The sequence below is a fragment of the Sylvia atricapilla genome, chromosome 1, assembly GCF_009819655.1.
Source record: "Sylvia atricapilla isolate bSylAtr1 chromosome 1, bSylAtr1.pri, whole genome shotgun sequence".
NCBI classification, from domain to species: Eukaryota; Metazoa; Chordata; class Aves; order Passeriformes; family Sylviidae; genus Sylvia; species Sylvia atricapilla.
In genome coordinates this window covers 26,990,194-27,014,052 of record NC_089140.1, presented here as the reverse complement: position 1 = coordinate 27,014,052, position 23,859 = coordinate 26,990,194, and the positions used below count along the sequence as shown (strand labels likewise).

At 38.6% G+C, this 23,859-nt stretch overlaps 1 protein-coding gene across 1 annotated transcript; it reads left to right on the top strand.

Annotated features, from left to right (window-relative positions):
• Positions 1 to 18,081: 18,081 nt before the first annotated feature.
• Positions 18,082 to 22,035, top strand: NDUFA4 (NDUFA4 mitochondrial complex associated). The gene is made up of 4 exons (XM_066318041.1): positions 18,082 to 18,257; positions 18,902 to 18,990; positions 19,311 to 19,371; positions 21,816 to 22,035. The coding sequence occupies exons 1-4, from the start codon at positions 18,213 to 18,215 to the stop codon at positions 21,870 to 21,872; spliced, it is 252 nt and encodes an 83-aa protein (XP_066174138.1). The 5' UTR covers positions 18,082 to 18,212; the 3' UTR covers positions 21,873 to 22,035.
• Positions 22,036 to 23,859: the final 1,824 nt, after the last annotated feature.

The window sequence follows — 23,859 nt, the reverse complement described above, 5'->3', positions numbered from 1 at the left end:
ATGGCTGCCTGCTCCTGCTCCTCATTAGCGCCTCATATTCCTCAACTGCTCCTTCCTCCTTTTCTCTTTTGTACTCTGTCCCATGACTCAAGCCCTCTCAGCCCTTCTGTCTTACTTTTTTCCCTCTCCAAAGAAATATTCCCACTTTCATTTCTGAAAATAACATGCACGAACTCTTTGTTATCTTCTGTAGTCAGCTTGCATACTTTGCCCTCATTCCTCAACGGGAAAAAAACCCCACATCAATAAAATGAAAAGAACTGTGAAGTGCCTAAAATTTATTCTCTGTTTCTTTAACCTTCTGGGCACTGCAAAGATAGGGCTTACCAACAGATCCTCCAAATGTAATAATTAGAAGTAAATAAAACACACAGCAGAGAAATTAAGTAGAACTACCAAGCTATCATTTGTTCATCATTCTTTGGCAGTTTCTGGCTATTAAAACATCTATTAAAAGGTAATTCCCCCTTTGTAGATGCTAGCAGAGTCAGATTTTTTTTCAAGGAAGGGAAAAAGAAGGTAGAATTCATGCTCCAAATGAAAGAAACCTTCAGAATGTCTGATCTCCTTATTTCTGCAAAGCCTTTGCCAGTCTCGGCAGAAAACCAAGGATGTTGAAATGTTCCGTTGCCTTTTTGATAGAAGAAATGTGGTATTACTGGCACACTGCTGGGAGCTGGGCAGTGTATTGACATTGCTATATCCATTAAATAGATTTTAAGTGTTGTCAGTTTAGCACTAAGAACTACCCTCATGCAAATACAAAAAAATAATCTTAAAAGATCATTTTTAGTGGAAAATTATGAAGATCTTAAATAGTATATCTGTTATGAAAATGTCATGGCAGCTCCATCACTAACATAATACATAAAAAATGCCTAGAAATATTTCAGTATTTCAGGTCATGTCAAATACATCAGGTCTTTGAATTATCTCAGGATTTCAGTGGTTCTCTTCAGGCTGAGCCTTTAGTGTACAGCCTGTTGCAAGGGTAGGTGTATGAATCTCCATTTCAGTGCTGCTGTTTAACTGCTGGAGAAGGAGAGAAAACAATATCTTCTGCCTGTACTTTTGCCTTAAGAAAAAAGGAATCTTTGTTGAGGCTCGATAAAGACCATTTTAGAAGGAATTACACAATAGCAGGTCAACAGAGAATACAATCACACTCAAATAAATTATTCTTAGTTTAATGAAATTGCTAAGATGTCAAAAGAAAAAGCTCAATATTTCCTCAAGTTAGGGGATAAACTCTAAGAGTAAGTCTGTTTTTAACTTATCCACTAACTGTAAATGGAGAATAATAGTATGAAATCTTGTATCTATTTTTTTCCTGTCAGAAAGCAGACAGTTAAAGCCATGACCTACCTGTCTGAATCCAAATGGCAGATTCTTTTTTTTGTCTATCCAAACATCACCATCCTTAGTATGGAGACCTACCTCTTCATATACCTTTTCAAAGAGAAATCTTACAGCTTTTACGCTTTAATTGTGCCATTACAGCAAACTCTTTTAGTGATCTCTTTTGTCTAGTATTATATGGTAAAATATAAAAAGACTGAATCAGATGTTCTTGCTTTTTTAAATTACAAAGGGGAGAAAATTCGGTATGAACAGTCTCTGAACAGTAAGACTTTGAAATAAAGTGCAGCCTGCTACAAGGTCTACTGTAGTAAATTGCTGCCAGGGAAAGTTCCCATCAGACACTGAGAGATTTTTTGCATTCCTAAGGTCCTCAGCCTCAGTCCATTAATTATGCAGGTGTTTTGATTACATGGTACATGTTATAAAAGAGTCCAGGAAAAATGAAAAACAATAAAAACCAACAGTATGTACCTTCAGTAGAAGAGCTTTCTGAAATACATCAATATATTTGTGTACATATTCCCACCATTACCATGGCTGTAAATGCCTACTTACTTAGCCACTATGAGACCACCCCCCTGTCACTCATACCTATACAGAGGACATCATCCTCAACTCAAACCTCACTGCAGATTCTGCCACTGAAGTCATGTCTGAAATTTTCAATGTAAAACATACCTCACATGCAGCTTTCCTGTCTGCCCATTCAGCTAAATTCTTGTCTAGGTTCCTCTCTCTTCTCATTTCCATCCACCTTCTCTTTCTCTGGTTTTCAAAAATGCAGCTTTCATGTTGCCATTTCTATTGTAATGATTCTCCTCAGCTTCTACCATGTTCCTTTTCCATTTTTATCTTTCTGGTGAATTCCACTCTGCAACATCAGTCATAAACTTCTTGAGTTTGGTTTCAGTACATTTCACTGATTTCTCATTCTTTCATCTGCCATTTCTTTACAGCAGATGAAATTTGCCATACAGATTTGTGTAACAAAATATATTGGCCTCTAGTTTCCTGTTGAATTTTCAGACAAATTTGTGGGCTTTTTTTCTAGTCATTCTTTATATTTAAAATGTATTCCATGTAAATACCTGCAAACTGGCTTTATTTTTTCTCACAAATACCCTTCTACCACAATGCTTCCTAAAAGTTTTGTACAACCAAATGAATATTGTCTCTTGTGTTGTCTCATAGTTTATTTGTACAGCTGTTATACAAGTGTAGCAGTATAGCAAGTATATGCTGCTATGGCTGTCTGTGTTTCTGGGACTTGTTCTATGTGTATATTACCAAACCATTTGTGGCAGGCTTAGTATTTCCATTATGGTATTGTTTTTCTGTCAATGATTTATATCAGAGGTGGCAGAATTCTGAGTCATGATTGAAGCTCCCAGACATAAAAGCTGTAAGAGGAATATTAATAATTTTATCATGTGACTTTTAGACAATGAGTTCATTCAGTAAGCCATGTTCTTTTTTTAAAAAAAATACATATAATTTGGGACAGTGTATAAAGAAATTAGAATACTAAATAACAACAACAACAGCAACAACAACAACAACGTATTATGAAAATTTTAGATTATACAGGTGTTGCTCAGATTAAAATATATCTAAATGGCCAGTCAAAGAAAAGAAGGAGCAAGTATATATGATATTATACAGTCATTTCTCAATTTCCCATTATTTTCAATGGTGTGAGTTTCTTGATGCTTTTGTGGTTTGTCCATTTAGTGGGATGCGATGGGTCTTTGTTCTAAGAATTTTTCCATTCTCACTTGTAACCTATGTAGAGTTCTTCAATACTTCAATATTGTTACTCAGAATTCCACAGATGTACCTTCTGTATGGAAACATTGGTTTGTTTGCTTTGAACTCATCATGTTCTACTATACCTCCCAAGTCATTTCTTTCCCAAACTACAGGATCCCAGCCGATACAGTCAATTCTGATAGTGTGTCTGAGATATTCCTCCTTCAATTCCTCCAATGCTTCTTGTTTTCCTTCAATGAACTTTTCCCATCGATATAGATAGCCTTTTTGTAGTCAGAGGACAGCACTGAAATGCATTTATTCAGTTTAATAACAATGTTTCGTTTTGCTTTCTATTTTTTGTTCTCCATTCCTTTCATTTGATTTTTAAGATTCTTTTTTTCTTGGGGCATGAACTGAGCATTGACTGCACTGAAATGACACTTCCATAAAACTATCATGATCGCAAGATCTTGTTCCTACAAGAACAAAAACAAAGTAGAGTTCATTGTTTTATGTGCAAAGCTAGGATTTCTTGTCTTCAGAATCACAGATTTCTTTACATTATCTATACTGTATTTAATTTCCTTTGCCTTTCTCTGTACTGAATTTCATCTCCTATTTTATTTATTGTCTGGTCAAGTAAGAATTTACACCATTCGTAGTTGAAGCATTTTACACCTGAACTCTTTTAGAATTTTTGTGATAGTGCTATTTTTTATGTATTTTATCAGACCTTTTTATCTTTTTAGAAAAATATATTTTATCTGTAGCTGCTTCCACAATAACTTCAAATTCAGACAGATTGTCCAGTGAGCTCTCTCCCCCCACAAGACTGCACTTTAGCATCTTCATTTATTTTTTCATAGAAAATACTGCTGGGCCAATACATGGTAGATTTTTTGCCTTTTTTTTTTCTGTTTTGAATATATCTTACTACTAATTTTTTATGCTTTTATCTTGTTGATTCTCAAATTCTTTTTCCATTCTGCCAAATTGATCATATTTTAACATTTAATAAATTAAAGCTTTCTATTTTCTTGTTTTAAATACAATTTGAAGGATTCCTTCCTGTTCATAGTAGTCTCCCTAACTTTGTTGAACAGTGATTTCAGCCTCTATTTCATTTTCCTCTTCCACTTGCATTAGTGATAAACTCTGATGCTGCAATTCCAGTATAGTGTCATCCAGTAGCTTACATGCCCATCAGGATTTAATTCCTTGGACTATCCTTGGAATTGGAGGCACAAGAAGTAAAGATCATGGGTTGAGATAAGAACAATTTACTGGAAACAACAATGAAACAAGAAAATTAACAGTAAGAGCAACAATATTAATAAAAAAAAAAAAAAGTGTATGAGAAAGATGAGTGGTTCACATGCAAAACATTCACCACAGGGCCCAAGCCGACCACACCATACCCCACAACCTGAAAGTGAGACCATTCCCTAGTCTCTGGAAAATGATGTGAGGTGCTACAGGATAACCTTCCTGGCTTCCTTCCATACCTCTTCCTGGCTACTTCAAAGCTAACCCTGGCCTGGCCAAAATGCTGTCACAGAAACCTGAGTCTTTAGCTTCCTTGTTTGCTTAAATGTTCTTCCCTTCTGTCAGTAGTACTGGTACACCACAGCCAGTTACACCTTCCCAGAAGGTCTTAGGAGCCTTTGCAGACTCCCCAAGGGTGTTTACCCACTGGTAGTCACTGTAGAAACCTGAAAGTCTCATGGGATCCCAAGCCTAGCTATCCAAAAATGCCATGACAAATTTGTCTGCCAAAACGTTTCTCTTCCGCAGTGTTGGGAAAGAAATTACATGCAATACAAGTAAAGAATGTCATTCCATTCTTTTTTAATAATCAAGACTTACTCCCTCTTAACAAGATATGAAAAATGTGAACATAAGCCAGTGATTCCCACTGATTTCAGTGGGCTCTGGCTCAGGCTTTTAATGATGCTGACTGATACACTTTTTCCAGATGTAGTCTTTCATCCATCAAACCATTCTGTTGTTCTGAGGAAATCTGGGATGTAAAGAACATCTGCCACAATGAACATAAAAAGCACAGACCTGCTGTTACTAATGAGAAGTATTCTAAGGGCTTGGATTAAAAAAAAAAAAAGTTAATTAATTTTACAAGAATAATTACTTTGAATGTGAGTGCCAATGGCCCTTCTCACATAAAGCTTTTCCAATACAATCTTGTTTTGGTCTTGCTGAGGACAAAAAATGCTTCTGTTGTTCTGACAAAAATCTTTGTGAATTGCTATAAAATAAATTGTACTGAAGAGGTTTCTATAGTTCCCTTTAAATTCTATTTATTCATTATCTTTAAACAAAGAACCGGATTGGTTTGGATTTGTATGATAAATTATAAGGAAATACTAAAACCTCCATGCAATCAAGAAAGGATAACTGCTTTTAATGTCCTCTGTTAAAAGGTAATTGTGACATTTAGGAATCAATTTGCCGCTTTTTCTAATATTCATTATATCACTCATTAGCACGATACTTAGCAAACACAGAGGATGTCTTTTATTATAACATTTTATAGCATCTAATCTGTTTTTAATCTGGTTTTGCCAAATTGTGTCGGTATTTTTCTTGAAAAATTGTATTTTAAGAATTTGAGCTGATTTAAGATCCGATTTATTGCAAAAGAAAAGACATTCAGTTATGCTAGAGCTCCCCTTCATCCAAACATATATACAGTTTCCTTTGTCTTTTAAAAAGGAAAAGCAATCGCTTTTTTTAACATGTCTTTGTTAAGGCTCCCTGCTGGCGGCATATGGCAAAGTTACTGGCACCTTGCCTGGAAAACACAGCAAGAACTGATAGATCTGATGCCATTCTGTGGCTGGGGAGAAAATGGATTACAGTGAAGGCCACTCTTATGGCCTGCGACCATCAGTTGCTTGGCAAGAAGCATGGGTTCCTGAAAACAGATCTAGGAAGGTGAAAGAGAAAGAGATTTTTACCCTCCTAAGTGATGGCAGAGCCCCCAGAACAGTTCATGCTAGAGCAGGACCTTCAGAAGTCTCTATGTAATTCTGTTTTATGTGCTACTGTGAAATAAAGCTCTCGAGGTGTAAATGTTTAAGAAATAATAGCATATAAATGCATAAAGATGTTTAAGAAATAACACTCTAATAATAACAGAGACAATTTTTTTGTAAATAATATTATAAAAATATTTTTACAGGTTGGTCTCAAGTTTTTCTTGAGAACTGTAACAAAATCCTGCAGCTGCAGAAATTCTGAAAAAACCCACCAAATTTTCTTCCATACCATCATATTGCTTGAACCAGACATTAAGAGTGATGACCCATTTGATGTAAAAGATAGACTTATTTTTTCTTATTTGAAATTAGTTTGGCAGTGCACAATTTTAAAGGGTTTAGTGGTATTGAATGGAGGGGGAATCTGCACTAATCATGATGGTTTATAAAGCAGAAATCCTGAAGAGACTTGAACATCTCCAGTCCCAAACTTGGACAAGACTAGCAATAAGAGTCTGCTCCATTCTTCCATGAAGATATTTGTGTGCTAAATATTATCCTATAGCAAAGATCATTTTTATGCTTCTACAGATGTAATAAATGTGATAATTATAGGCAATGGAATTGATTTCCAGATTGCTTTATATTTCTCAGACTTGAGAAATGGTGTAAAAATTAAAATAGAAAGGTTCTTTTCAATTACACTAGCATGATTAATAGGGGTTTTTTTTGTTTGTTTGTTGGGGTTTTTGTTTTGTTATGTTTTAATGAGAATGTCCAGCCACAAAGATGTCTTCTTAGTCCCAATGATGGCAGGGTGCAGTTTCATATTAAGTCTGCCATCTTCCATTCTCACAACATGACCCCTGTGCCCCCTCCCATTCATTTATACCAAATTTTGCAATTATCCAACCATATACTGAGCCAGTGTTTAATCTGAGAAAAACCTACCCTGGCGAGAAGCTCTGTGGTTCCATTGCAAGCCAGGGGCAGGGGTAGAAGGTCAGGAACGTGAAGGAGAGAGGGAAACAGCCATTAGTGCCCAGCTCGAGAGCAGCCCATGTCAGATGAGATGTGACACAGCTGCTGGCAGCTCCATGGGCAGACCACTCGGGCCTGGAATGAGACAACATGACCCCATTGGCCCCTCCCATTCACTTCTCCTGCACATTTTCTGCAATTACATCCTTCACACTTGCAATTAGCACTGACCTGCAACTGGTCCAGATAAAACCTTTTTGCTCATCTCTTTTCCACAGCCTTATGTGAACTGGTGCTGAAACATGAGTACCCAAGGTCAAAGGATGCATAAAACTATCTCCAAGTAGCACTTTCAGCTTAGTATGAATTAAAACGACTGTGTTACTTTGGCCTAAGAGATTCATTACATCCTTTACTTTTCCATGTAATAAAGGAAACCTGTCTGTGTTCTCAGTATTATTTATTTGTATTCTGTGACTCAAGGTGGCTCTAAAGAAAAATGATTCGTGGAATCCACAGTGCAGAGTCGTTTCTGTTGCTCCTCAAATGACTCTTCTTTCTCTTCTGCATTCTGCAGACATGAAACTGTATACCAGCAAATCAATCTTAAAAAAATACAACCTTGAAAATCATTTTACTTCCCCATCCAAATCAAATAGGAGAGCAGAGAGGTTGAGACAGGGAGCAGAAATTTCTACCGTACTGATTTGTTTCTTTAAAAATGCAATGTGGATTACATCTTTTAAGACTCACTGCACTGCAATGTTCTGGTTTTAAAATCACAAGTTACTTCATTTTGGCCAACTTTTAATGAAAGCTTGTTTTGCACAACCGATATACTGAATTCAAGTTTGATTAGACAGATTGTTCTTGTAAGGACTTATTCATTTTAGTTTTTAAAAAATAGTTCATCTTCAGACTGGTCTCTTGCAGGATCTTTTTTTTTAATTAGTTATGATTCTGCTGTGAAGAGGTTGTGTAAATATATCCCTATATTTTTGACAAGGTTATTACTTTTCAGAGCTCCAGCATTTTAAATTATGCTTGCAGAAGATACCAATTTTTAAATGTATTCGTTTCATCTGCATCTGTTCTGCATTGCACAGAGAAAAGACAAGAATATTGGGTGCATGAATACTTTAGAAGTACTACATGTGTTTGTTAAGACAGCTCTTTCACATAAGTGCTACTGTTCTGCTTATGTCTCCATAAATAGGATGGCAGCCTGAAAGAGGTGTTTCTTTAGGGCAAGTCCCAAAGTGCAAAAACAGATGGGCAAAGACAGCATCAATGGAGTAATATCTCACAGTATACAAGCTTGTAAGTTTGTCAGACAAATAGGTTAGTGAAAGACAGGAGTCAACTGCTTTGGACCACATATGTTCTTAATCCAGCAAGTAAGCAAACAAAACATTCTGTTGTCTTTAATCTGATTTCTTGTGTAATAGAAGGAGAAAACAGCCTTTCTAAGAAAAAAAAAAAAAAAAAAAAAAAAGAGTTTGCTATGAAACCCCTTTTTAATTAAATATGCTAACTCTTATGTTCTGCCAGTTCTCAAAGAAAAATTTTGATGTCTTAGTACATATAAGAAGAAATATCAAGACATGCTGTAGTTTTCCCCTTCACATAATTTTCATTTCAGTAAAGAGTCTGTTGTTCAAATAAAATAAATTCCTGCACAGAAGTCTGATTACAGTTATATATTTCATGCAATCACACAATGTGAATCTTACAGATATGGTGTATACATTATTCAAAGGAGAAGGATGAGCTCAGTCCCACATCAAAGCACATTATTATCCTTTTCCCATAAATATAATAATACAATTCCCTACATTGAAATGGAGCTGTATTTAAAGAAAGGATAGCATGGGAATACTACTTCTCAATAAGTGGTATATCACACAATTTTTAACCAAGTAGAAGTTTCATAAAAGAGTAAGTAAAACTCAAGAATAACCAGAACAATTACTTTCATGCACTTTTTGATAAAGCTTTTGTGATTTATTAAGGAGAGATATTGACATACTTTGTATTCTTAAGATGAGAATATTGCATTTTGTACTAATCTAGACAAAAGCATAGACAAAAAATGTCATTCTTCAAAATGTGTGGATAATAATAATCTGCATCCAGACTGAAACATGGTCTATCTCCCTTCTCCCAAATAGAAAGAGTAAAGCATATTTATTATTTACCCAGAAAGGAGACAAGCTTGATTTCATATTCCACTATGCTAAAAATTATCTGCATAGAGTACTAATGATTCAAACAAATGTGATAATTTGAGATATTGTAAAAGTACAGTGGCGTAGAGTTTCTTTACAAGAACCTGTCACTGCCCTCCCATGCCAATTTTGTTCATGTCCAAATTATACTTCATCTGGCAAAGCCACAAGAAGGTTTAAACCACTGCTAATATACCAATTGCTTATCCCCAGTTATATGCTACTGTCCGCATAATCAGGCCACTTACAAAACTAATCAGCTCTTGCAGTGTCTGATGTCATAGCCCTCATAGAAAGAGCCCCAAAACTAATGTTTTTGCACAGCATGAACCATGTGAAAATAGCAAGAAACAGATATAATTAGATGTTCTGCACAGGCACTCTAAGTGTCCCAAGGTTCACATCAGGATACTGCAGATAATCTTGGTTTTGCTCTGAAGGGTAATGTAAGCAAGAGATTTACCCAGAAACACCTTCTCAAATGCAACTGAAGTCTATCCATGTGCATCAGCTTTTATCTCCAGTGATTTTGGCAAAGGCCAAATATGCCATCCTGAAAGAGTGATTTATTCTAGCTTAGCTTAGATCACCTCTGGGAACCACCCATATCTTTCTACTGATTTCAGAAGCAAGACTTCCTTACACTAAACTCCTAACTTTTGCATTTCTAAACTTCTGTGGAATGTATTACTCCCAGTGCGTTGTCATTCACTGAAACATGTGCAAAGCACACTCCACACCCATCCTTTTCAGATAGCTCTGTGTTACCCAGCAGTACCAGGATCCACAACATGATCCAAAGGCTCTTAAAGTAATCAATAATAATTCTGTCATCTGATATTAGCAGCTGGAATGATGTATCCCTTCTTTCTGCGTTGCATAAAATATACTGGATTTCTCAACTACCTGAAAAACATACTTTTGCAATTTCTATTCACTAATCCTTTCTACTTTGGAAACACTAACCTTCCTCTGAGCACTACAGCAAAAAAGAGAGGCAAATAATGTACATGAATAACATCCTTACTTCCAAAATAGCCATATCTGTCCTGTTCATAAATCGCAAGAATCCCTTGTTACCCTTTCCATAAAGAAAACAAAAGCATACAGCTCTTGTTAGTGGAAGACAGATGAGATTTTTCTCCAGCCTAGGTTTGTGGAAAATAGCTTGATCAGAATTATGTCTCATCCTGTCCTCTAAAGGCTCTATCACTGTCGTAAATGAGAACAAGTTTCGGCTTATTGAAACTGTTAGGTTTGGAAGCCTTATTGTTTCTACAAATTGTGGTTCCATTAAAATACCAGTTTTCTCCATGACATTAAAAATATAGAAAAATAAATCAAGGTACAAAATCTATTTATACTTTTCTAACTGCATAATCCTTTTTTGGCACAGCTTTTGCAGATAGGGCCTCAGCAATAAGACTATACTTTATAAATGTGCAGTTTTCTTGTTTCTTTGTTATTACTATATAGTGCTCTTTAATATTTGGAATGTATAGTGAATGTGAGATCTCATGTACCATTCCCATTGCAAAGTCAATCACACTTTCTATGTGTGTGTGTGTGTGTATTCCTACATTTCAGAAGCTGCCTATAAACAGTTTGCTCTGTTTCCATATTGTCTGCTTGAGTCATTCCCGTGGCAGCTGCAGCAGTTTCTCCTAAGCAGCAATATGTCCTGGAAAAGGCTGTCAAGACTAAACTAATATTTTCTGGCAAAGGAGAACAGCTTTAATCAAAGAGCAAACCCTGATCAAATTTTTATAAATTATTAGCCAATAGCTCATCAAATGTGACAGTTTTTATTAGTGTGACTCTAACTGTCATGCCAGACATGGAAATCCATGACTTTTCTCGATATAGATTCCCAGCATTAAAAAAAAAAAAAAAAAAAAAAAAAATAATCAGCTGTGATGTGAATCCATTTTGTTAGAACTATGTGCAGAAAAAAAGATTAACTGGGGGATATCTTAAATTTTGAACATCAGAGCAGAGGACTCATAAGAACTATCTTTTTCCTCTCCAGCATATGTAACAGAAATGACACAGAATGGTCCTGAGCTATTATTCAAGCATGTTTCTCCTTTATTCCACAGCAGAAACTAAAAAGCATACTTTAACCTCCTGTATTAAGATGAAAGATAAAATTGAGACAATTACAGGCATTAGAAACAGAAGCACCTTTGTCTCCTGTAAGTTTTTGCTGAATAGCTGAAGCAGCATCTAGCCAAAAACAGTTCCAAGTATCAGTCCTGCTTAAATTTTTAGTGAAGATTTTGAATTTCTATTGATCCATTAAACTTATCTTTTATTTATGGAGTTCAGATAGTTTTTTTAAAATCAAACACAAGAGCAGCTAACAGGGAAATACCTATATGGATGCAATCCCATGAAAGAGATTATCTGTAAAAGGGCACTGGATCAGTATAGTTTCTAGGGGGTCCATTCCAGTAATTTTTTGCAGTCTTCTGGTCAGATTCAAGCCATCCAGTTGGGTAAAAGCTGTGTGGGGCCTGTATTTCTGCACCCTAAGTTTTGGCAGATTCTATAACTTTAAACGAACTATATTTTAAATATAAACACCAGCTGTTTTCATTTGCTATTTTGAATCTAGAAAGTAAGATGTAACAGGGACCACAATTAATTTCATTTTAAGTACTTGATTCCCAGCTGCTATTTTTTTCCCCTGTCCTTAATTGTGTACTTTTAATGGATATATGGAGAACGGAACTTTTATCAATGCATATTTTTGACAGACATAAATGAGTGAAGTAGAACATTTCCATACTATATGTCTCAGTACCATTAAATTTTAATTTCTTTATTATAGCTCTTGTGCTGTTCGTTTTTAAATTTCTAATAGTTATTTCCTTTTGCCATAGTCTCGTAAATGCTGGACATATTTTTGTTGCAGTTAAAAAAACCCAAACTCGTTCCTAATCCTAAATTTTCTTTCTACTTTTTTTTTTTTTCTCTATAACCATAACATTTGACTTGACTAACATTATGAAATTCTTAAGGCTTTTTTTTACAGAACAATTGCAATGTTTACACTTAATGGAAGATTTTATCACAAGCTGATATATTGAAATGTTAGTGCCCCTATGCATCCACCTCATGTCCCCCACGTCTCCTTACAGCCATTAGACCAGGGATTCAAGAACAGAATATGCAGCCACTCCATTTCACAGAGCTAGAACCAAATATAAGTCAGATATTAAGGAAGATGGCAATTAACTACTCGAACAGCTTGGCAGAAGTCTGCACATGTATATCCTGTGTTGCCCTGATTTTTTCAGCCTTCTGATGTTTTACATTTCAGTGCTGGAGTTCTCACGCTTTGTTTTTAATATAAACAAAGAATGATGTTTTGTAAATCATGCATTCCTTCCAGAGGGAAGGACAAAACGGATGAACTTTTAGGTTGACCAGTGGGGTCAGAGAGGTGTTAACCTCATCCCCCAATCCCTGATCAAACTCCAAAGAATATATAAGTCGAGATCCCAAAAATAAACTTCCATCTTTCTTGTTTACACAACCTGATGGGTGAGGGTGGTTTTTTCGTGTCCGTCTAGCAACAATCCTGTTCTCCCACTGCCCCCTGCTAAGAGTGTAGTGAAAGGAATACAAGGATGTACAACAGAGGGAACAGACAGTAAAAATAAAATAGAAACAGTAAAATAAAATAGAATCACAAAAAAAATCCCTGTATGTAAGCAACACTTTACATTTTTCAAGGTTTTTTAATATATTTTGCTCTCCTGTAATTCCTTTTCTCTTCTAAGAACCTTGCCTTTTTAGCAAGTCTAGTGAGACCTACAGAAAATCCTCAGTCTTCTGATTAACAGAGAAATGTCCTGATGTTATAGGACAATTCACAATGAATTTAGTTTCTTTATCAGTGACCAGTTGGAACATCCCCAAATCTACTAATCTTTCCCTCCTATTTTCTTCCTCATAAAATATGTAACTTCAAACTGACCATAATTTTGTCTGGTTTTGTTTTGTTTGTTTAAATGAACTGACTTTATCAAACATTGAGTGCAATTCTTCATAACCTGATTTTATTATGACTTCTGATTTTTGTTCTTCCGGAGATCAGACCTGATTATCAAGTTAAAAGAAGTTGCCTTAAAAAAAAAAAAAAGCAGCAGCATAGTATACTTGATGTTTAACAGATTAGAAATCTGAAGATTTCTACAAATCAATTTGTATTGACAGGAGTAAAGAGTTAGAAACAGGAAAACAGGAAGGCCACCAAAAACTATAACAAAGCAACTGGAATAGAAGAAAAGTTTCTGAAATCAAAAGCTCAAATGAGCCTAAGGACAGGAACAAGATACAGTAACAATCAAAGAGGGACAGTGAGAGACAGAAGCCATGAGGTGAGGCTGTACAGGAGAATAAAAGACAAAAAGAAAAAATGAATGACAAAGCACCAGAATAACCTGAGAAGTTGATTTTTCAGCAGGGCTGAGCACGACTGAAAGTCTAGCCTCTAGTTCTTAACAGATTGGTTCATCACAAACTATTGCCAAAATACCTGAAGGATTTATGCATTCACTTATTTAAAAAGCAGAAACCTACACAAAAATAACTTTATTCATATTAAAGGAAGCGACATGTCTAACTAAAGGATCATAAATTTAATTGTCAGGTGTGAACACAAAGGCACCAAACCTCAAGAGGGAATAAATGTGTTTACTTTCAGCTTGAGTAGCTAAGTGGCAGAAAATAGAGTGGCAAAATTATCTACCTTTATCCTGTGTTCACTGTCTTTCTGGGAAGGGGTTGAAAAGTTACAGAAAATTGTTAAATCTTCAAGTATGGCCAATATATTGACAGCATTACCCATACAATTTATATAACTATAGCATAGTACAAGCACTCACACTTAGCACCTAAGTAGGTGTTTCTCAGAACCATAGATCCATCATCAAGATGTCATGAGGTGCCTTGAGTTTAGACTCAAAATTTTGCCAAGTGACGCAAGTGAGGGGTTGCATTTTTAGCAATGCTGCATTGTGTGATATTTAAAAATATTACTTCACAGTTTTCAAAATTAAAATGAAAAAATCTGATATCTGATTGTTTTCAATCTTTAATTTATTTATATCTGCAAAATTCATTCCCATACACAAAATTACAAGTATTATAAGTAATAAGACATGTATATGAACAACAAAGCAGCTGAGCCATACAGGTGCAGGCAATAAAAGCTGACATACGCAAAGAAAAAAATTTACAAAAGCACATTAGATGTATGGCAAATTTTGGAAATTGATCAGGTACTAATCCTCTTTAAATTCATAAAAGCATAAGATGACAGCAAAATCTATACATCATTGTGAAAAAGTTATACTGACAAGCATAAAAAATCATGATGCCTTTCCTAAAAATATGTGCCCCAGACATAACCTAGTGGAAATAATGTACCTGTGATGATCTTCCCTTGGTAGTGTAGAAACAGGATACTTGTGGTCTCCAAATTTTTTTCACTTAGCAGTATGTTGGCTGTGCATTAGGAAGCAGACTGTTTCAGTCTGAGCAGAGTTTAGCTGAGCAGCCCCACATGGTTTCTATCTGTATACCCTTTGGTTTTCCTGCAGCTGCTTAAGCAACTGGTATCTCCTGCAACCAAAGTATGGCGAAAAGTTCAACTGCTCTAGTAGAAGGTGAGCACTGTAGCCTTCCAAGATACTCTTAAAGGTTTCATATGTTTCTCTTGTATAGAAGAACAGCAGCAATAGTATTGTTTTTCATCATTTCAACATAGGCAAATTGTTCTTTCCATTTTAAAAAAATGGAAAAGTACTGTCTTCATGACATAATGAATACTGGAACAGTTAAGAGACTCCTGATGCACACTAACTACGCTTTTTTTCTGTTTATCAACTCTGAAACAAATAAAGGAGACAAGCAATAGGATTGCATTATTCCAAAGAAAACATTGTTTAACTATTTTTTTCTTGTGCCACCCAATGACTTGACAAATGCATCTGTACAAGTTACTGAACTTAGCTGTTATCCAGGTTAAACTGGCTCTGGAAATATGTAGAAAAAAAAAAAGGATTTTTGAATGATGTGCAAGGAATATGATTTTTTTTTTTCTTTAAGAATTTATCGTAACAGAGACAATTTGAGACAATGGTTGAAAACAAGCAGAAGCCAGTCTGTGGAACTAGGGAGTGAAATAGAAGACATCCATTTACTTCAATACATTTATTCTCTGCCACTTTGTTATCTTTTTTTTTTTTTAATCTTCAGAATTTTATTTTGTTATACAGCCACAGAAACTAAGAGCATTCATGCAAAGTTCTTTTGCTTCTAAGCTACAAAAAAGACTATTGCTGTCCAAGGTTAGTAGCATGATGATACTCCCTTTACTTAATAATTGATTTTTTAATGCCTAGGGACAAATTTACCTTTTGTGAAGGAAAATGCACACCTCACAGTGGCTGGTGATACAATCCAAATATAGGCATTAAGTTCCCAGTTCAGTATAAGATACATAGAAAAAAACAGGACAGCACTTGGACACAGTACCCTACAATAAATAGTGATGTTGCTCATTTAAAAATTTTATAACAAGAAAAAAAAATAAATTCAAGCCACATTAAAGTAACTAAGCCAACCTTGGCCAAAGTATAATATTTATATCTTATAATTTATAATACATATTTTATCTATATAATCATAGAATGGATCAGTTTGGAAGGGACCTCAAAGGTAATTTAGATCCAACCCCCTGCCATGGGGGTACCTTCCACTAGACCAGGCTGCTCAAAGCCCCATCCAATCTGGCCTTACACACTTGCAGTGATGGGGCATCTACAACTTCTCTGGACAACCTGTTGCAGTGCCTCACTACCTTCTAAGTAAAGAATTTCTTCCTACCCTCTGTAAGTTTAGAGCCATTCCCCCAGGTCCTATCCCTACATGTCCTTGTAAAAAGTCCCTCTCCTGCTTTCTTGTAGGTTCCCTTAATGTACTAGAAGGCTGCAAAAGGGTCACCCCATACCTCTTCTCTTTTCCAGGCTGAAATACCCCAACTCTCAGCCTTTCCTCCATCCCTCTGATCACTTTTGTGGCCTCCTCTGGGCTTGCTCCAACAGGTCTGTGTTTCTCTTGTAATGGGGACTCCAGAGCTGGATGCAGTACTCCAGGTGGAGTTGACAGGGAAAATCACTTATATGTAATATGTCATTATAAGCTGCTTTTGAAAATCAAAGGTCTGTCTCAATGCCCTGTACGCACCCACCAACCTCACTGTAGCAAAATTTTTGCCAACCTGACCGTAGCAAAATAATTAAGTTGTTTGTTTAGCAGTTCTATGATGAATTTCATTTCCTTTTTCATTCCTGAATTTCATTTTCAGGACCATAAAACTCTTAACTCTTTTGCCTCACCGTTAAACCCCCCCTTCAAGTTTTAAGCCAGGTTGGCGACTGCTCAGGCCTCTGCCCTGTGAAGGGAGCTGAGAGGCAGACACAGGTGTCCACGAACCCACTGCCGCCACACACCTTCCCAGCCGTGAGGACGCCGCAGGGAGCAGGCACGGAATGGCCAGGGAGCGGGCAGGCGGCGGGCAGGGAACGGGCAGGGAATGGGCAGGGAACGGGCAGGGAGTGGGCAGGGGGCGGGCAGGGAACGGGCAGGGAACGGGCAGGGAACGGGCAGGGAGCGGGCAGGGAATGGGCAGGGGGCGGGTAGGGAATGGGCAGGGAGCGGGCAAGGAGCAGGCAGGCACCTCTTGGCACAGCCGCGGCGGGCTCTGCCCCGTGGCTCCGTGGCAGCAGCTCTTGGGCAGTGCGAGGACAGCGCCAACGAAGTCCTGGTGGACAATACGCTGTCCATGAGCCAGCACCGTTCCCATGCGGCCAAGGAGACCAGTGGTATCCTGGGGTGCATTAGGAAAAGCATCGCCAACAGGTTGAGAAAGGTGATCCTGCCCCTTTATTCAGCCCTGCACCTGGAATGTTGTGTCCAGTTCTGGGCTCCTCAGTACATGACACGAATAGCTCCTTCGAATGGCTCCTGTGGAGGGTTACGAGGTCACTTAGGGAAGTATCTGTCTTAAGAGGAAAGGGTGGGAGGGCTGGGCCTATTCAGCCTCGAAAGGGAAAGACTTTAAAGGAAACTTTCTTGACATTCATAAGGGATGTCAAGAGGATGGAGGCAGGCTCTCCTTGGTAGTGCCAAGCAATGGGATGTAAAGCAAAGGGCAGAAAATGATGCACAGGAAGTTCCACCTGAATACGAGGAAAAACTTCTCTACTGTGCAGCTGACCGCACACTAGGTCAGACTGCCCAGATATTGTGGAGTTTCTCTCACGACAGATATCCCAGAACCGTGGAGATGCACTCTTGTGCCATGTACTCTAGGATGACCCTGCGTGGGCAGGGAGGTTGGACCGGATGACCCACTGAGGTCCTTTCCAACATGCCCCGAGAGGGGCCGCGGCCGCCGGGCCGTGCCGGCGGCGGGCAGTCCGGGCGCAGGCGCTGCCCGGCGCGGCGGGCGGGGCGGGCGGCGCTGCCCGGGGTGCCCGGGCCGGTGCCTGCTGCCGCCCGCGCCGCCCGCGCCGCCGCCGGGACGGGCCCGCGCTGAGGCGGGCGCCGCGCGGGCCGGGGGGCGCGGCGGGCAGGGCGCGGGGCGGCGCGGCGGGGCGGCGGCCGGCGCGGGGCGGCGGAGGCCAAGCAGGCGAACGCCGGAGCTGCTACATCCGGGCTGCGGCGCCGACACCTGCCGCGGAGGGGGCCTCGGTGACATTGGGGCTCGGTGGCTGAAGGAGGAGGGAGCGCTGCGGAGCCTGCAGAGAGCGAGATCCTCGCCCGCACCCCCCGCCACCAAACCTCCGCCACCCGGCAGCACCCCGCCACCACCGCCATGGTGCTCGGCGTTATCCTCACCCACGCCAGGAAGCATCCGGCCGTGAGTACCTGAGCCCGAGTACCCGGCCCCGGCCCCGCTCCCGCCCTTCTCTGCCGCCGCCCGGTGCCCCCGGCCCCGCCAGTAGCCTTCTCCTCGCCCATCCATCTCTTGGCATTGCTGTGCATGCCAGAGCCCTGGACCGCCCGGAGCTGGTGGAGCAGACACGGACACGTCCCCTTCTCCTCCAGTGTCTGCGGCCTTGCTTTTGCTGCAAGGCTCGAGGGGGCCCTTCCGTTCTTGCCCATCACTCTGCCCCCACGGCCCCACTCCCATGTTTTTGGTTTGTTACCGGAGTACAGACGGTAGGGGCTGTTTTGGCAGTGAAGGGATGGTTGTCTGTCTCAGAAACTCGACGTAACGGAATTTTGTTTTGGTTTTGGTTTCTCTGGGTGTAGGACTATTTTTTCCATACCTGTTTCTTCATAGCTGCTTGTTTTCCTTAATGACGCTTGTTCCTAATCCTTTGAGAGATGTTCCTCAAACAGGGAACTTATGCCAGGGATTTACAGGGCCACGCATTTGTCGTTTGAAGTCTGTAAGATTGTTCTTTGGTTTGCCATAGCAGCAGTCAGAAGTGCTATGTATCAATACTATTTTGCTATATCGTAGGATGATATTTAATTTTTTTTCTGATGTTATTCCAGTTGATCCCTCTGTTCGTGATCATTGGATCTGGAGGTGTTGGTGCAGGCCTGTATCTCATGCGTTTGGCGATGTTTAACCCTGATGTCAGGTATGTATTCAGTAAGCCCTAGTGCCAGTCCTCTTGCTGCGTATGTACATTCCACTGCCTTCATTTTTATGTTCCTGGAGGCCTTAATATATTGATCTAGTATCACCTGACATGAAGTGTGTGGAGCTTTCCTTGATTTGGAGATCTCTTTGTTCACCATGATATTTAGAGACTGCTGACAGAGAATGGTGGCTTTTTCTGTGGAAACTTCTGTGGATAGATGACTCCATGACCTAATAACCACAGTACATATATGATTTTTTTTTTTCGTTTTGAAGGTCATGTTAACATTCTTTCACATCTTGTATTTCTCTCAATAGCTGGGACAAGAAAAATAACCCAGAACCATGGAACAAAATGGCTCCCAGTGACCAGTACAAGGTAAAATGAGAAATACAGATTTTTAAGAAGCATCATATTAGAGGTGTAGCCTTCTGTTTTAGGATGTTTGAGTATATGGGAAAGTAGTTGGATGACTAAAGTGTTCCTTTTGTGCATAATTTCTTTGTGTCTAGAACTCCGAGCAGAGATGGCTGAGTTTGAGGTTTTAAACTCTCCTAATGATGGTTGATAATGGGGTGAATGGAGCTTGTGTGAAAGCAGTCATATTTATTGCACTGTAAGGAAAAGAGAAACTTATAAGTGAGAGGAAGAATTTACTGGCTCATAATACTGCAAAATAAACTGCAAGAAAAAGGATGAAACCTGAAAAGATCTGAACTACAGTTTGTTAAGCTCTAAGATGCTGGCCTTTTATCATGAGAAGCACTGCAGGAAAATGTCAGTGTTCAATATAATCATGAGTTCAGGTCTGCAGCTGATTTTTTGAAAACAGTATTGTAAGTAACTGGATGCAGTACAAATGTTTTTAGCTGATATTGAATTAATTTCATGGAACTAATGAGGGAGGAGGTGTGCAAAGATGTCTAAAACATTTGGTAGTTTACCGAAATCCTAGAATCATAGATTCATTTATGTTGGAAAAGACCTCCAAGATTACTGAGTTCAATTTTTGGCTGAACAGCATGTTGTCAACTCAACCACAGCACCAACTGCCATGTCCAGTCATTTCTTCTACACTTCCAGAGGTGGTGACTTCACCCCCACCCAGGGCAATCTGTTTCAATGTATGACAGTCCTTCCAGTGAAGAAATTCTTCCTGATGTCCAACCTGAACCTCCTCTGATGCAGCTTGAGGTTGTGTCCTCTCATCCTCTTGCTGGTTGCCTGTGAGAAGAGGCCAGCCTCTTCTTGGCTACACCTTCTTTTCAGGGAGTTGTAGAGAGTGACAGTCAGCCCTGACCTTCCTGTCCTCCAGGCTGAGCAGCAACAGCTCCCTCACTCACTCCTCATATGACTTACTCTCTGTACCCTTCACCAGTTTCATTGCCCTTCTCTGGACATGAATCATGTTTTAATCATGCTTTACAGGAGTGCTATGTTGATAGATTGCTGTTAAGAATATTTTAAGATTATTCTCAAGTTACAAAGAAACAAACCCTACTGTGTTTTCAAAGCTTGTGTCTTGTTTGGTACCATATACTACTATTCCAATTGTGGAAATAAGTAGAAAAACCTCACACTTCCAAAATAAAACAGGCTGCAGTTCCCTTGAAAGTCCAAGAACATTTCATTTTTGTTTTCATTACCAGTTCTGGAATGTTGCTGGTTTGTAAATATCTGAACTCAGCAAATCCTGCATAGTGCACAGCACAAATTCTTTTAAAGAGTGCATGACTTGTGTAACATTCCACTTCTGCCTTGACTTGCAAACACAGCCACAGGGTTTGCCATATTTGGGTGTGAATATCATTGGGGACATTTTTTTTTCCAAATCTGCCCTGTGGGAAATGAAAAGGACATATATTCTAATTTGAGGATGACTCTGTAGTACAAAGTTCTTGCTATACAACTCTTAGCTTTTGATCAGATTTTTTTCAATTGTAAACTTCTCTCTCATATTAATTTCTTTAGTCTTTTTCCAAAGAAGAGTTGACGACCTGAACATTACTGTAGGAGTTGCACAGAAAGCTGTAATTTGAATGTGCTGTAGGCTGTTGTGTTTTCTTTAAGAAAGTTAAAAAAAAATAAAAATTGGATGTAGCTAAAAATAATCAAACTAATAGTTACGTGATTTTCATCCATTTGTTTTTTTAAGAAAATTGTACTATCACATGCTTTATGTCAAGTTAGGCTGGGATCCCAAAATATGCAGTGTGTCTGTAAACTCGTTGTCCTCAGTCACTTTTTGGGTTGTTCTGGATTGCTTGTAACAAGACCCTGTTATAATAGTATAAACTGAGCATGTGACAGGGTCTGTTCTGACTTTAATTCCTCCTTGTCATCCTTTGCAGTTCTAGATGCAGCTACTGCAGACAACTTGGCTTTGAAGAACTGCTCTAAATGGCACTTTGTGCCACTGTCTGTTTACAGACACTGTGCTTTGTGCCACTTGGCAAGCTGACTTTTGCCTTCAGTATACAGGAGCCATAGATTTTGAGCAAAATGCATAAACTCGGGAATATTGTAAGGAGTTCCTCTGAATGGACCTCTAATTCTGGGGGTTAAGAAGAGACACTGAGGGTTTTCTCTAGTGGAAGACACGACCACCCCCTCATTTTAAATGCAGCACTTCTAATACAGGATTAAAATTAAAAACTTACTGTTTATCAAAAAGTTTGTGAACTGGGCACTAATAAATAAATATACTCAAGGTACAATTTCAGTTTCCTGACGTGAGTTCAATGATGCATATTTTTAGTTAATACCAGGGAAAATGTGCAGTCAAGCTTCTTAATTAATACTTTTCCCCTTCTCTTTCCTAGTTGTACTCGGTGAATATGGACTACAGTAGACTCAAGAAGGACCGTCCTGACTTCTAAAATCACACTCATGTCCATAAGCTTCACAGAAACGTCTTCCGGAAGCCATCTGCACAAGTATCATGCTTAATCATCCAGGAAATAATCGAATTTACCTCACACAGCACTAGGTCATGTGTTTGAAACTGTTTTGATGAGGCTTAATAAACGTTTAAAACTTGAAGTGTCTGCTCTTTCATTTTGCAAAATCACAATATCCTCCTATTAACAGTTTCTGCTGTATGGTTTGTCAATAGGAAAAAGCCAATTCATGTTCCCTCAACAAGGAAAGTTCTTGTGACGAGCTTTGTGCTCAGTGTATTGATCTCAGAAAAATAACTTAATGCTCATGCAGTTAAACCAAGCTTCAAGAACTTGAAAGCATGCACTTACATGCCCATTTATATTTTTAATTATACCTGAATTTACCTGCTTGCCACTTTAAGAAGTTTTGATTGCGGAGAAGTCAACGCCAACAAGTCATTATCCATCAGGGAGGGAGCAGATGTTGCCATATGTTGCTGAAGGGAAGGAAAAAAAGCAGACTGAGCTCTCCAAAAGGTTTTGTTTATTTTCTTTCTTTTTTCTCTTCAAGTTAAGCAGGTTTTTTTAATAAACAGAAAGACAACTTTGAGTATTTAAGAGATAAAATTTTACAAACGTTCTCAAGATTTCCTGTGGATCACAGTTTTGAGGAAGGGGAGTATGTAACAGGAGAGAGTCCAGGTTTTGGGAAATAATTAGCTATTCCTGTAAGAACAAAAATACCTTTTAGAATTGGCAAAATCTTACACTTTAGTATTTGACTGAGTTGCTATGGGAAGACTAAAAGAAAATACCTTTGCAAGTCTGCAACTTATGGTAGGCTCTTTGTACTTTACTGAGAACATCTGGTACTTCCTTGGATAAGAGATATTAATTCTGGACTATCTGACAGAGCACAGCTGTTCGTATCTTGATACTCTGCTTAAAGTTACTCCAAGAATATAGATAACTATAGCAACTACTACAAGTAATAATGTCAAATCAAGCAGCAAGAACTTGGAGAAGAAAGACTATTCTGTGGTAATTGCAGAATAACAGATATTTGCAAAGACTTCATATTTTATATGGAAAAACATTGCAGGTAAAATCATGTCGTTTATCTGGTAGCAGTTTCAATTGTCCTTTTAGTAAGTACTGAGCCAATGGATTCACTCACGGTTTTCATTTGCTTGAAAGGCTCTCATGAAATCTGAATAAGAACATGTGTGTTAGGAGAGACGATTACAGTGGTAGTCAAGGCCTATAGGTGTCCTTGGGGAATGGTTCTTCTCTGGATCCAAATAGAACATTCTATTGCAATTCTTTTTTTCAGCTTTAAAAGTATGTTGTGTAAAAACAGGAAGTGTGTTTTATAACTTTATAGTTGGCAGTTCGTTTGGATTTTATCGCTTCAAATACAGATTCTCTGGGCATTAAGAAAGACCAATACCCAGGAAGTAAACCCAATTTTTAGGTGAGACAGGGTTGTTCCTTTAGTGCACAGCTAATGATAACATAAGCTCATGTCTTTCTTAATAAAGGCAATTCAATGCATATTGCAAATACATTTAACAAGTACTTAAGCTATTTAAATCTTTAAATATAGATAGACTAGAAAACAAGAGACAATTTATTCAATGTTACTTGTCTTTGCCCCTTACAGCATACTTGCTCCTAAAAATATACAAAACTTAAAATTCTAAGTTTAATTATTCTTAAGGGACACTTCTTTTTTCTTTTAGGGATATACTTCTGTCCTGTGTTAATTGTAGTAGGCAATAGTTGCCATTGTTTGCCAAACGTAAAAGTAATAAATACCATAAGAATCCTCTTCCCTTCTCTCTTCTCTCCTCTCCTCTCCTCTCCTCTCCTCTCCTCTCCTCTCCTCTCCTCTCCTCTCCTCTCCTCTCCTCTCCTCTCCTCTCCTCTCCTCTCCTCTCCTCTCCTCTCCCCTCCCCTCCCCTCCCCTCCCCTCCCCTCCCCT